Source organism: Brachycentrus maculatus, unplaced genomic scaffold, assembly GCF_059751285.1.
Source record: "Brachycentrus maculatus isolate JH-2025_06_01 unplaced genomic scaffold, ASM5975128v1 h1tg000873l, whole genome shotgun sequence".
NCBI lineage: Eukaryota > Metazoa > Arthropoda > Insecta > Trichoptera > Brachycentridae > Brachycentrus > Brachycentrus maculatus.
In genome coordinates, this window is record NW_028281599.1 from 149,085 (window position 1) to 164,067 (window position 14,983).

Here is a 14,983-nt window from a genome sequence, read left to right on the forward strand (position 1 = left end):
CGGAATAAGATCTTGAATGCCTTGGCCATGCTATCGAGCCAGCTGGCTTGGTGCTGTCTCGCGTATTCCCGGTCGTCTATAGTCCTGTATCCGTGCGATCCGTTGAAGCGAATGTGAGCAAGCTTGCTGCCATTCAACACTTTCACACCAGATTTCGGAGGGCCATACCGTGCGCCAATCACCCTAAAGGTCAGAGGTTTCCCATTGCTGTCATTTAGAAAAGGATATTGTCCAACGATGCTGTTTGATATGTTTGACCCTTTGTTGATTTTAACCTTCAGCGTTAAACCGCCAGAGTTGTTGTGGAACGGTGTGCTTGGAATTTGTTGTGAATGTCCTTCTGTGCCAACCCATCCGTTGGTTCCTTGTACTGGTCTTCCTCCGTTTCCTTGATTCGTTAAAACGTTAACTCCCACATTTCCCTGTATACCAAAACCTGGGACTTTGTTGTTTGGGTAAATATTTCCACCTACGCTATTAATACGTGTTCCAGTTTCGACGTTTGCCTGGATTGAATTAATACCAATAGCATTTGTGTTCAGAAAATGATTTTGGCCGTTATTGAAGCTGTTGGCACCGACTGCAATATTATTTTGAATTGAATTCACATCAACCCCTGCGTTAGTTTGTACAGAGTTTATACCAATCCCACCGCTGTTAGCGTGGAAGGTATTGATCCCAGGGATAATATTCTGTGGTGTTGTATGCGGTACTCCTGCTGTATTAATACCAACCGTTACTCCAAATCCATTATTACCTTTATTATTATTATTGAAACCGTTTTGACCTCCATTTCCATTTTGTCCGACCATTCCTTGCGACCCTGTGCCTTGAAAACCATTTGTCGAGACACCGATATTGGTATGAAAACCATTTTGTCCTGCGTTAGCACTGTGTCCCTGATTAACACTGTTCACACCGAAAAACCCCTGAAAACCATTAATGCCAAGCCCATTGTTGCTTTGAAATTCATTTGTAGATATTCCATTATTGCTGTGATAACCACTGGAAATGAGTTTATTTGAGGTTTGAAACGCATTAGATGCTACACTATTTGCGTTTTGAAAACTGCTTGATACTACTCCATCAGAAGATTGTAATTTGTTTGACGATAGCTTGTTAGTGTTTTGTAACCCATTTGAAGTAATCCCATTTGTATTTTGAAAATTAGACACTATTCCATTAGAACTTGGATAACCATTTGAAGTTATTCCACTAGATATTACATTGTTATTTGCAATACTGTTTGATGCTACTCCACTAGAAGTTTGATAACCATTTGTGGATATTCCATTGGTATTTTGATAATTATTTGAAGAAAATCCATTATAATTTTGGTAACCATTTAAATATATCCCATTAGTATTTTGAAAACTATTTGATACTAATCCATTTGAGTTTTGATAACCATTTGAAGATATCGCATTGGAATTTTGAAGACTATTTGAGACTATTCCCTTTGAGTTTTGATAACCATTTGAAGATATCCCATTGGAATTTTGAAAACCATTTGATACTATTCCGTTTGAGTTTTGATAACCATTTGAGGATATTCCATTGGAATTTTGGAGAATATTTGAAGCTAATCCATTTGAGCTTTGAAAGGCGTTTGAATTTATCCCATTTGAGTTTTGATGGCTATTTGATGCTATTCCATTAATACTTTGAAAACTATTTGAATATATCCCATTGGAGTTTTGAAGACTATTTGATACTATTCCGTTTGAATTTTGATATGCATTTGACGAAATTCCATTGGAATTTTGAAGAATACTTGATGTTATTCCATTGGTAGTTTGAAAACCATTAGAATTTTGAAACCCATTGTTGAAATTCACGTTACCTTGGATTCCAAAAGACGGTTGGAATCCATTGACAATTTTCTCACTCGTTGCCGAATTAACGCCTAGGCCAATGTTACTAAATGAGGTTGGTGTTAATTGATCGATGTTATTACAATGATGAAGTGCAAAGCCATTGTTTAGCTGATTGTATGAGAGGTTATTTGTGTTTGTGTTAGTTCCGCCATTGCAGCTGTCGCAAGTCTGACAGTTAGTATGACACCCTTGGCAGGCGGTTTGGACGATGCCGTTGCGGTCTTGGAACCCGTTACCGATGCTAGCGTGAAGGTGATAAGCGTTAGCTGATGCCCCGGTATTGTCAGCGGCTAGGTTTTGACCTGGAGGGGGGTCCACGGGGCCGCCGGGTCCCACTAGGACTCCGTTGGCGGGATGGCCGGGCCTACCGGGACGGCCTGGGCGGGCAAAGCCGGCGGGACGGTTGTTGTAGCAGCAGAAGGATTTACCGGGAGCGCACTGACCCTAAAAACAAAAAAAAACATAATTACACCTTTTTCTTCTTCTTTTTCTAATATAATTAGGACTATGTCCTGTTATTCTCCGGTCCTCTACTAAGAGGTGAAAGACCAGCTATCTCTCTATCGTTTAGGTAGTCTTCCTGGTGTGGTGCCTCATCCGGCTCCGACCACCAAAGACGAACCGTTGATGATGAACAATAGATGTACCGCGAATGAACGCGACGACCGCGTGATCATGTCAAGTTTTCCTCGGTCTTCCACTACTTCTATTACCAACTTCTATTCCTCATCTTCACTTGTTCGATTCACATACCCAAACCATCTCAACACACATTTCTTAATTGTATCGATAATCCCAGCTTTGTATTCTTTCCTTATATTACAATTCGAACATCTATCACACAACGTTTTGCCGCACATTTGTCTGAGAGAACGCATATCTATGTTATGTTTTAATCATCATAATTAACAAATTTGAATCATTAAATAAAGAATAACCAGCCTTTGACGGTCGTCAGCCCCGTAAATGCCCGGACTTCCATATTTTTCTTCATCTTTGATGAGATGTCAAAAAATAATATGAAAAATAAAAAATGTTACACAGTGATTATTTTTCATTTAAAGATAAAATATGGTAACTAAAATGGATTTTTTTACAATTTCATTAAATTCAAATAAACGTTTCTTTCACTTCCTGAAACAAAACAATTTACTATTCGCAAATAGCGGAGCAATTATTCAAAGCTCTTGTTAAACGAAAGCTGGAAGAATTGGACTAATTCAGACGTGGAACGATACATTGAGTTCGTAGTTAAGACATTCCGCACATACGACTAATGTATTACATGAATACCAATTTCGTGCTACGCTAAATGAACGAAGCAGAATATAAATTTATCTTCCCGGGGCAGAAAAATAAAGAAAAATACTATTCACTAGCGATATTACGCGCATACGTAATTCAAAACATGTACTCTCGTACAAGCCAATAATTATAAGAAAGCTTTTTCTTTTAACGTAATTAAATTAAATTTTTTCCCATCCATAAATATATATTTATATATATTTATATATATAATATATATATATATATATATATATATATATATATATATATATATATATATATATATATATATATATATATATATATATATATATATATATATAAATATATATATATATATATATATAAATATATATATATATATATATATATATATAAATATATATATATATATATATATATATATATATATATATATATATATATATAATATATATATATATATATATATATATATATATATATATATATATATATATATATATATATATATATATATATATATATATATATATATATATATATATATATATATATATTTAAATAAAAATATATATATATTTATATATATAGATATATATATATAGTGAGAACATATTCTTGTAAAACAATAATTTTTTTATTTGTCCTAGTTACAAAATTTCACGTTTACTTTATGTATTAACGATCAAGATAGCAGTGCGTTTATATGATGCAGTGCCCTTTGCACCATTAAGATGCAAATAAAGGATTGAATAACAAAATTTCACGCAAAATTTTATTTCAAATTGAACATAACTAATACATCGTTGATGAGAACGTCAGAAGTTTTCGAAATTAGACGGTTTTATATGAATAAACTTAGAAAAGGTGCCTTACACAAGTGTTTTATTTTTATATTTTAACCATCGTTTTTTTCCATATAATTAATGCCAATTTAAGAATAACTTTACTTTATTTATTTCAAAATAGTAAATTTTAAAATAAATTTTCTGCTTACATATAAAGTTTAAAAAAAAAAATTATCTGAGACACACGCAGTAACATATAACACGTAAGTTTTTCTAATTTTTAATATTTTTTTTAACAGGATGACATTGCTCAATCTCCTGTAAAAATAGAATTAGTGAATTTGTAACATTTTCACAATAAATCATTTGATTAATTTTCCTAAATCTCATTTTAGACATAAAACCAAGGTTGAAATGGTTGTAACTTACATAAAAATCAATATTAGAATCATAAATCGTGTTGAAAATTCTACATTAATCATAAAATTAATCCCACGCCCATATAATGGAGCAAAAACTCTAACGTTCACCCTATCAAAAGAGAAACTTATAAAAATCAAAATAAAATAATTAAAAAAGAGTCGTTTGCTGATATTTTTTAGTGGAACTGCATTTTATATAATGAACCAACAACTTCATAGTTTTTTTTTACAATTTGTTTCATTCAACCAGTGATTGGTTTTCGCCGTTCCTGAAATCATCAGACTGATTTGATCGACGGAATCCGGTCACTGGTCAAATAAGACAAATGTGGGAAAAACTATGTTTTACATGAAAATAATTACGTAAGTTTTATTACTAGATTTGTGATATGAATATTAATGATATCTTCACAAATTATCATTATCCACTTTTCCAACAAATATTTGGAGTGGGTAACTTTAAAAAAGAGCTATGAATCGTGAAATATTACACAGGTATATGTTTTTAGTAAACCAGCGAAATATAAAAATAAAAATCTCAAATTAATTGGGAAAAAACATAAAAAAAAACATTTTTTATCTTACTGCCACTTATTCAACTTTGTACAAAAAGCTCCATTCTACGAAAGTCTAAAATACACATATATTTGATATGTAACTCGTTTTCAATTGTCATTTTTCTCAATTTTTCATTATGAGTGTATTTGACATTTTAAGAGAGAAAAGTGGGTTTTTATTAAAAAATAACTTATAATGTTGAATAAACGAAAAAGTATATCGATAGCAATGCAAAAACAGCCAATATCAAAGTGACATTTTTACGAACGAAAGTATAGAAAATGTGCAGAAATAATAGTTTTTCAAATTTCCAGTTAGTACCGTTAGAAAAATCGTTTAACGTAACGAATTCGATTGCGTTTGTTAGGTTTTTTTACTGAATGAATATAATTACAAGAGAAAATGATTTTTCTACAGAATTGGATACCGGGGGTTAGGATCGATTCAATTAAATTTTTGATGGACTTTTCGTCAAAATATCATATTTAACAGGATCGGAAAATTCGTCCCATCAGTGTCGAGCGCCGATACAACTAGGTAAACTTTTGCGTGTGTGAAAGTTCGTTAAAAATCTATGACAGCTACTTTTTGTCAACACATTTGTGAATAAGAGAAAAGTTTTTAAGGGTGGATATATTTTGGTATTTCAGTGGATCCTCGGAAATCCAAAATCTCAGAAAATCTGAACAAGATTCTGAATAAAAACGTTTAATAAACACGCAGACTGAAGAGCACATTTATTATTCTAAAAAAATATAATTTATAATCTTATTTTGTTTGAATATTATTGTAATGGTAATAACATTTACAGTCCTCAACTAGATTTTTTTCCGTCTCCGTAGTGTGGTAAGCACGCTTGGCTACCACACTGGAGGTATCGATTTCTAGAAGGATTTCAAATAAAAATCATTTTTATTTATTTAAAAAAAAAATCACTTATATTTTCTTTATGATAAATAATATTTATTATTAATTCAATATTACCCTGGTCGGTACCTTAATCGGAGGGCTGATTATCTTTGCTTCATATGTTAACGATCAAAATAACATTGGGTTTATATGATGCAGTGTTCTATGCACCACCGGGTCCGGATGAGGGTTTAAAGTGAAAATTTGTCTTTAAAATTTTTTGTGAAGATAATAACATTTCCAGTACTGTACTGGATTATATCTACATGTACATATTTGATAAAACGTAAAAAGTTTTAAAAATGTACATATGCCTATAAAAGAAACAATGTTATATATGCACATTTGACAAGAGCCTTGTCATCATCAGGATTTAACATGTACATGTTTCCCGGCTTCCACTGTAAAACCAAAATTTAACAACTTTTAAAAAACTTTTCTCTAATTTACAAATGTGTACACAAAAAGTAACTGTCATAGAATTTATTCGAATTTTCACATATCGCTCACTCCTTTCAAGAACGTCATAAATCAAAAATCGTCAATTTTCAGTTGTACATGTTTTCAGAATGCCCAGAAAATTTACTATATCCCAGCAAAAGAGGCATGTTTTTAACTTAATATTTACCTGCTACAGGGCAGAAAGTGTTGTTTTAGCATTTTGAAGAAAAGTTTTGTTTAATTATTTTTTGAAATATATTAAATATTTTTCAAACGGAGAAAAAACCTTCAGGTTTTACCTTAAAAGATCTGTTGCACAGTAAAAAGTTCAATGAGTGGCTTGATATTTATTTTTAATACATTGTATTATATTTTTATACTTTAAAAACGTTCTACTGAAAAATCAAGCTTTTTGATTTATGACGTTCTTGAAAGGAGTGAGCGATATGTCCATATCATAGTCATTTACACACGAAAAAGTTTGCCTAGTTGTATCGGCGCTCGACACTAATGGACAAATTTCGTGATCCTGTTAAAAGTTTGACATTGTGACGAAAAGTTCATAAAAAATTAAACTTAATGGATCCTCACCCCTTGCATTTAATTCTATGGAAAAATAAGTAAATTTCATTAATTCATAATTTAAATATGAATTTGTTTCAAAATCACTATAAATATTTTATTATAACTAAATCATAATTTATTTATTGATTTGGCGTTTAATTTGTAGAACTCCATTTTAATTTATGTATTAATTTTAAATCAAACACAGGTTTCTTTAGTTTACGAATTTAGTAGACTCAAAAAATCTGTGTTTGATTTAAAATTAATACATAAACTAAATCATAATGTCTACCGGTTTCAAAGCTAACCGCTTCTTATGCAAGAATTATTAGTACTAACCAGTCTTGAAAAAGAATCTTTTTGCTTCGAAACCGGTAGATATTGAAATTAATTTATAATAAAATATTTATAGTGATTTTAAAACAAAGTTATATTTTAATCATAAAATGAAAAATCACAAAGTTTTTGCTTGAAATATAAATTATATATATATGTAGTAAAAAACCTAATAAACGCATCACATTCGTTACGTTAAACGATAAAGTTTATTGACAAATCCAGTTGAAAAAACGTACCTATAAAAAGTGGTTAAAACAGAGTAGTTTTATTTTGTTAAGTTCAAATTAGGGTTTACAAAATTAATTAATTTTGTTTCCACCACTTTAAAAAAAATACAATTTGACCTACCGGTTTCGACAATACCTTGTCATCATCAGGGTTTATTACAAATCAAAAACATTTAAATACTCTCACCGAAAAATTCCTCACACTCCATAAAAATCCTTAAAGTTTATAAAATGTGCCACAAAGTATCTACGGAAAACATTCAAGAAATCAAATGTATTTTTTGTTTGATATTTTCCTACCCCTGTTATTCCTGGCGCAGCACACTGGAACCTGTCCACGCAGGCGCACCTGTTGCCTCCTCCCTGGCCGGGGTAACCTGGACCCCCGGGTCCCGAAGGCCCGTTGGGACCGTCGAAGGGCGGATACGGCCTCACCTGGCCTGGGCTGAAAGGCTGACTGGGTCTGAAAGGCCTGAAAATTTCATGAAAATGGGATTAAAACAAACTGACTTTATTAGTTCTACTGAAAGCTGTTCCACCACATTCCTAGATCTGATACAGAAACATCTAAGCTTTCTAATAGACCTTCTCTTGCAATGATTTTTTTGTTTTTTTAAAAAATTAAGCTGTAAAATTTATTGAAAATGTGAAAGAAAATGATATTTCGATTTTACTATGCTTTATTAGTTCCGAAAAACGTAAGTATTGATAACTAACCGAATAATTAATATATTTTTAATGTTTTACTTAGTATATACCACTGTTTCTTAAAATCTACTGTGACACGTGTTTCGATGCATTCCGCATCATTTTCAAACACCGTATTGCGGAATGCATAATAAATAAGAAAAAATGGTATTTACTTAGTAATTAAAAATGGATAGATTTTACCACATAGCGACTGCCGAATCAATTAATGAAACTAATATATTAATAGAGATAGTCACTCGTCACGCAAAATATCGCTCTTTAAGGGAGTAACTTTTCAGATTTTTTTTCTCGTCATGCGAATTACTCGTTATGAGAGGTTCCACTGTAAGGGTCAATACTCTCGGCTATAAAGCGTGAATAAATATTAAAAAAAAAAACATTTCTTCAATATCAGGTTGAAGCGTACCAGTTATGTTGGTGATAGAATATTCAAAATTCAGTATAAAAATAAAAGTCAAGATAACCCAATGAAAATCGATAATTGATCATTTTTCCAATATCAGTTAATTGAAACGCCGTTATACATACAAGATCTAGACTCGCTTCACACTTTATCGTTTCTAGGGTCGGACGACAAACCTCAATTTATTATAACTCTCCTTCACTCTCGCGGTCGGGAATCCTCTCCCAGTTTCTGTGGCCCTGTGATGAAACGAATAGCGGGTCGCGACAGACATCCGCCTCGAAGGGTTCCCAAATAAATGGCACATTTTATGGCTCGGAAGGTATTAAACACTGACAATTGTGGACCCATTTTGCCTTTTGCGGTAAACATCGCCGACGAGAATTACACCCGAAACGAGAAAAATAAAATTTAATTCGAAATCGATTATAACAAAAAACAGCGAGACAAAAATATCGCTTTTGCTAGTTTCATTTGGAAAACCGAGACAAATAAAATCGCTTAATATTTTTAAACAGATAAACTAATAAAATTTTACAATATCAATAATGATAAGGTAGGTAGGTACTTGACTTATTTTTTGTATATTGAAAACGATTGTTTTATTTTATAAATTATGTCGTTATTTTTTATCATAGGTTCTAAAAAGTAATTTCATTACTAACTGATTAATTAATTGTTTCTTCATCATATTGTTTCTTCGCAGGGGTAGGCAGAGAATGGAACGCAACACTAATCTGTCTTTGAAAACAATCTTAGCCTCATCCACATTCACGCACCTGCTTATATATAGCCGCCGATTATGCCGAGTCCTGACCTGACCACTTTCGAGTAATAAAAATACTCGATCATACCTAGTTTTCAGACTTCATCTGCTTCTATTACAAACTACATTCACCTTATAATATTAATATTTTGACATCTCATCAAAGATGAAGAAGAATATGAAAGTCTGGGCATTTACGGGGCTGACCACCGTCATATGCTGGTTTAAGTGATTCTTCTTATAAATTTGTTATCCTATTCTTTCTTACTACTTTAAAAGACCGCCTCCGTGGTGAAATGGTTAACGTGTTTAGCTACCGCGCTGGAGGTTTCGGGTTCGATTCCCAGATGAAAGAGAAAGATCCGGGTATGAAAATAAATATTAGTGATCTTACACTGTAATATTTATTTATTAATACCCTGGACCGGTCCCTGAAGTGCAGGAGTGATCACCTTGCCTTCATGTAAGATCAAAATAACACTGCGTCAATACGATGCAGTGTCCTATGCACCATTAAGTGCAGATAAGGGTTAGAAAAAAGAGATATAATACAATCAATATGAATAATAAAATTAATACTTTAGCAGGTTGTGCAATTTTAATAAATATTCATATTTATGTATTCATTTTTAAATCAAACACAGATTTTTGAGTCAACTAAGTTGTATTTTACTAACAAAAACACATAAAAAATTAATATTCTGTCAATTGTTTCGCCTATTTATGGCATTTTCAAATGAATATTTTCGTTTGAAAATGCCATAACTATGCGAAACAATTGTCACAATATAATTGTTTTATACGTTTTTGTTAATAAAATACTACTTAATACACTCTAAAAATCTGCCTTTGATTTTAAAATTAATACATAAATTAAAATGGAGTTCTACAAATTAAACGCCAAATAAATAAATACATATTCATGTTTCCTGGCAATGAGAAAAATGTCTCTTTATGGCTAATTATGTTTTACAATTACTAAGGTTTTTTTTTGAAAACGGAAATAATCACGTTTTTGGTTAGAGAAATCCTCCGATGTAATTTTGTCACTTCGAATGAATGTGTTCGGGATGAATTATATTTTCTACGTATACTTCGTTCCAGTCCCAGGGTTGGCAAACACCCTCCGACAGTTGAGGGGTGATTTAATATTTTACCCCTGTATTTATTATGGTGGGAAGGTAGAAGATATATAGGCTTTTAGTGAAAATCTAATTACCCGCCCAAAGAGTTAAAAGGCTTCAAGTTCATCATCCCTAATCCTGTTTCTCGAATAAAAACGGGGAAGATTGTAAAATAGTTTACTGCTATACAGCATACTTTGTCAAAATAATAATATGTTAAAAATGAATAAATAAAAAAATCTGGTGGTTTCAAAAGTCTGCATAATCGGAAGACATACGAGTATATGACTAGATGTAGGGATGTGAAGGCAGCGAGGTGTGTATGTCAGGACAGAAGAGTGTGGCATTCCATCCTCTCTGGAAAAACGCATACCCGTAATAAAATACCCCCGCGGAAAAACGTCGAGATGGTAGTAGTAGTGTGGAATTAGTAATTTTAATAAATATTGTTACATAAAAAGTAATTTATAACATTTTGAGTGTGTCCAAATACATGTTCACAAATCTGGATTACCTCCAACTAAAGGAGTTATTTTTCATATTATTTTTTGACATCTCATCAAAGATGAAGAGGAATATGGAAGTCTGGGCATTTACGGGGCTGACGGCTGCCATAGGCTGGTTTAAGTGATCACTTAACACACGTGTAACATTCATCAATTCTACCCATTATTGACAACCACACTAATCAATTTTGGAATATATATAGAACTTATAGAAAATATAGAACTTCCGAGAATTTGAGCAGTGTGATTGTCAATCATGGATAGTATTGGTGAATGTGTACAGGTGCGTAAAGTGTTAAATTAATAAGTTTATGACTGATCGTAAGCCCTGTAAATGTAAAGTCTTTCATATTCTTTTTTATTTATGTTAAAAAATAATATGGACTATCTCCATTTAGGAATTTTTATATTATATGTTTTTTACATCTCAACATAGTTGTAGAAGAATTTAGACCAATTTAACCAGCCTCAGACTTCCATACTCTTCATCATCAATGTTGAGATGTATTTAAAAAAATAAATAATACTAATAAATTGTTGGGTAATGTGTCCAAAATAAAACAAGGTTTGTTGGATTGAATTCTACATTTATTTATGTTTATCAAACACTGTTTGATAATGTCCTAAGAAAACGAAACGCGTCACGTATTAACATATACATACAATCTTTTGAGTGTGTCCAAACACTTGTTCACAAAATCTGGATTATCTCCAATTACAGGAGTTATTTTCATATTATTTTTTAACATCTCATCAAAGATGAAGAAGAATATGGAAGTCTGGGCATTTACGGGTCTGACGACCGTCATAGGCTGGTTTAAGTGATCACTTTACACACGTGTAACATTCACCAATTCTACCCATTATTGACAACCACACTACTCAAATTCTTGGAAGTTCTATATATGTATATGAACCAGTTTAGAAACCTTGTTCTTGAATCACTAGAACTTCACTACAGACATCTATTGGTGAGATGTAAAGAAGCTTTTTACTAAGCAGAAACTTTTATATTAGTATGTGAGATCCGAATCCTGGATTATAATCACACACATGAGAAACGCCAGAAAATACCATTTTCGTTTTTATTATTAAGCTTATAATTTGACCAGATAACATATACATAAATAAATGTAGAATTCAATCCAAACCTTGTTTTATTCTGAATATATGTATATCTCAACAATTCAATATGGAATTCTACCAACTGTCTGCAGTTAAAATAAACATGAATAAATATTGACAAACACTTTACCATCTTCAGACTTTCATATTCTTCTTCATTATGTTGAGATGTAAAATAAAAAAATATATATATAAAATATTATTATAAGTTGGCAACCCTGTGTGTAATTCTAGTTAAGCTAGTCTGCATCAGGAGGGATCCCAATTATCGCAGTATTGGGAGAGAGCCAGATTCCTTTCAGCGTGAATCATTACTTATTGAAAGGCGATTCCGTATTAGTCCCATTGAAATATTCCACTCGCTGTATTGGAGCAGGGATCAGACGCAAAAACTGGCATTGAACACCATTTCTTACGCCTTGATGAAATATACCGAAATACTCCAATCTATTTGTATGGCACGTGAAAAACGGTGAAATTAATCAAATTTGATGTATTATGTATGTATATCGCCTTCGTAGTGTGGTCAGCATGCTCGGCTACCGTTCTGGAGGTCCCGGGTTCGATTTCCAGGGGGGTTTAATAAATATAAGTGATTTTTTCACTCAAATATTTATTCAATATTACACTGGACTGGTACCTGAAGTGGAGGGCTGATCACCTTTTCTTCATGTGTAATCGATCGAGATAACACTGCGTTTATATGAAGCAGTGCCCTATGCACCATTGGGGTGCGGTAAGGGATTTATTATTATTATTATTTTATATGTATAATTTATATTTGAAGCACTTACTTTGAGATTTTCCATTTTATAATTAAAATGTAACTTTGTTTTAAAATCACTATAAATATTGAATTATAACTTAATTATAATGTCTACCGGTTTCGAAGCTAACCGCTTCTTTATCAAGACTGATTAAGACTGATTCAGACTGATTAGTTAGTCTTGATAAAGAAGCGGTTAGCTTCGAAACCAGTAGACATTATAATTAACTTATAATTAAATATTTATAGTGATTTTATAACGAAGTTACATTTTAATTATATTGATGTATTTCTTTAAAAAAATGTTGATTGTTAATATTTTGTGGGACATTTTGTAATCTTTTTGGAATATAACTTTGGTTTTAGCCACGTTTTAATGGTACTATTATTCATTTGTTTGTTTGTCTGTTTGTCCGCTTCCGTAGTGTAATGGTCAGCAAGCTCGGCTACCGTTCTGGAGACCCGGGCTCGATTCCTTGGGAGGGGGGTCAAATAAATATTAGTGTTTTTTTACTCGAATATTTATTCAATAGACCCTGGACTGGTAACCAAAGCGGAGGGCTGATCACATTTCCTTCGTGTGTTAACGATCAAGATAACACTGTGTTTATATAATGCAGTACCCTATGCACCATTGGGGTGTGAGTAAGGGTTCAAATTATTGAATTGAATGATTTATAAGCATTTTGTATTCTTTAGTGATGGATACGTACGAAACATAAAAAGAGTTTAGTAAGATTTTTTTATTACATTCTAAAAAAAACAATATTGTGCTCGGACACACGTGTGGATCCTCGCGCAGCCGGTCACGTTCTGAATTCTGTATTTAAGAGTACATCATACGGTCAAATATATATGAAATTAGACAAAACGCACTAAGCAACCATTTTTTTTCTTTTTAAATATATTTTTTTATGGAATAACCCGCAAAAACCTCTATATTTAGAGTCTTGTCTGCAGGTAGAAAAGTAACGATAGGGAATGTGAATGTGAAAAATAAATCACAAACATCCAGACCAATTGAAAATAAAACTTTCTTGAATTTATTTTGCACTTGGCGGGAATCGAGCCCATGACGCCAGTTTCGCAGTCGAGCGTCGCCCCAACCACGTCGCTCGTCAAATATGACTTTCAAAGGCAGGCCTTTGTGCACTTATTGAGTGTATAAAAAAGACAAACTGAGTAAGGACTTTTTTTACAGGAGTCGTTATTCAATTTGTGTTTTGAGATCCTTTCTTTAAGTTTTACGTCACTGTCACCTTACTTATCAAACTTCCGAAAATGGAACAACTAACTAACCAACTATCACGCCGCATTGGTAGGCAGAGAGAATAGAACGTCACACCACTCTGTCGTTTTGCAAACATTCTTCGCCTATTCCACATTCATGCACCTCCTCATACATCGCTCACTCCTTTCAACAACGTCACATATCAAAAATCGTCAATTTTCAGTTGTGCGTGTTTTCGGAATGCCCAGAAAATATACTTTATCCCAGCAAGAGTGGCATATTATTAAGTTGATATTTACCCGCTACAGTGCAGAAAGTGGTGTTTTTGCATTTTGAAAAGGTATTGTTAATTGTGTGTTTTTTTTTTAAATAAACTTAATATTTTTCAAATGGAGAAAAAACATTCAGGTTGTACCTAAAAAGATTTGATGCACAGTAAAAATTTCAAAAAGTGGCTTGATATTTATTTTTAATACATTTGATTACATTTCTAAACTTTGAAAACGATCTCCTGAAAAATCAAGGTTTTTTTTTAATATATGACGTTATTGAAAGGAGTGAGTGACATACCCACCGATTATTTTGACTCCTGACCTGATAATAAAATTATTCCAAAATTGAAATATAAGTCAAGTTCACCTGCCATCGTGTGATTGTGACTTCTTCGTATAATAAACGCTACGTTTGAACAGAGGTTCCTTAATTTGGCGTGTTTTACATAGTTGTAAATGTAACGCAGTTGCATCAAGCGCCCGCAATGCATTTCAATAGACCTGCTGCAAATCACCATTTAACGTCTGTGAAACCATTTGCTGTTGGCATGGATTCAATGTAACAACATTCCGCACTATCATAGGCTAGTCTAGAACATCCCCATTATACTGTTAATGGGGTGGGTTTATTTCACATTTGATTGTAATAATAATAATTGTAATAATTGTAATTGTAATAATAATA

The 14,983-nt window shown here is 32.4% G+C and overlaps 1 protein-coding gene across 1 annotated transcript in view; it reads right to left on the reverse strand.

Moving 5' to 3' along the window:
- The window catches only part of LOC148299959 (uncharacterized), a gene marked incomplete at its 5' end in the record, with an annotated part of 46,869 nt that overhangs the window by 21,577 nt on the left and 10,309 nt on the right, over positions 1-14,983 (reverse strand). The window contains 2 exons of the mRNA XM_088275451.1: positions 2,114-2,321; positions 7,695-7,866. Coding sequence (XP_088131577.1) covers positions 2,114-2,321; positions 7,695-7,866 — 380 coding nt within the window. The remainder of the gene's footprint in view (positions 1-2,113; positions 2,322-7,694; positions 7,867-14,983) is intronic.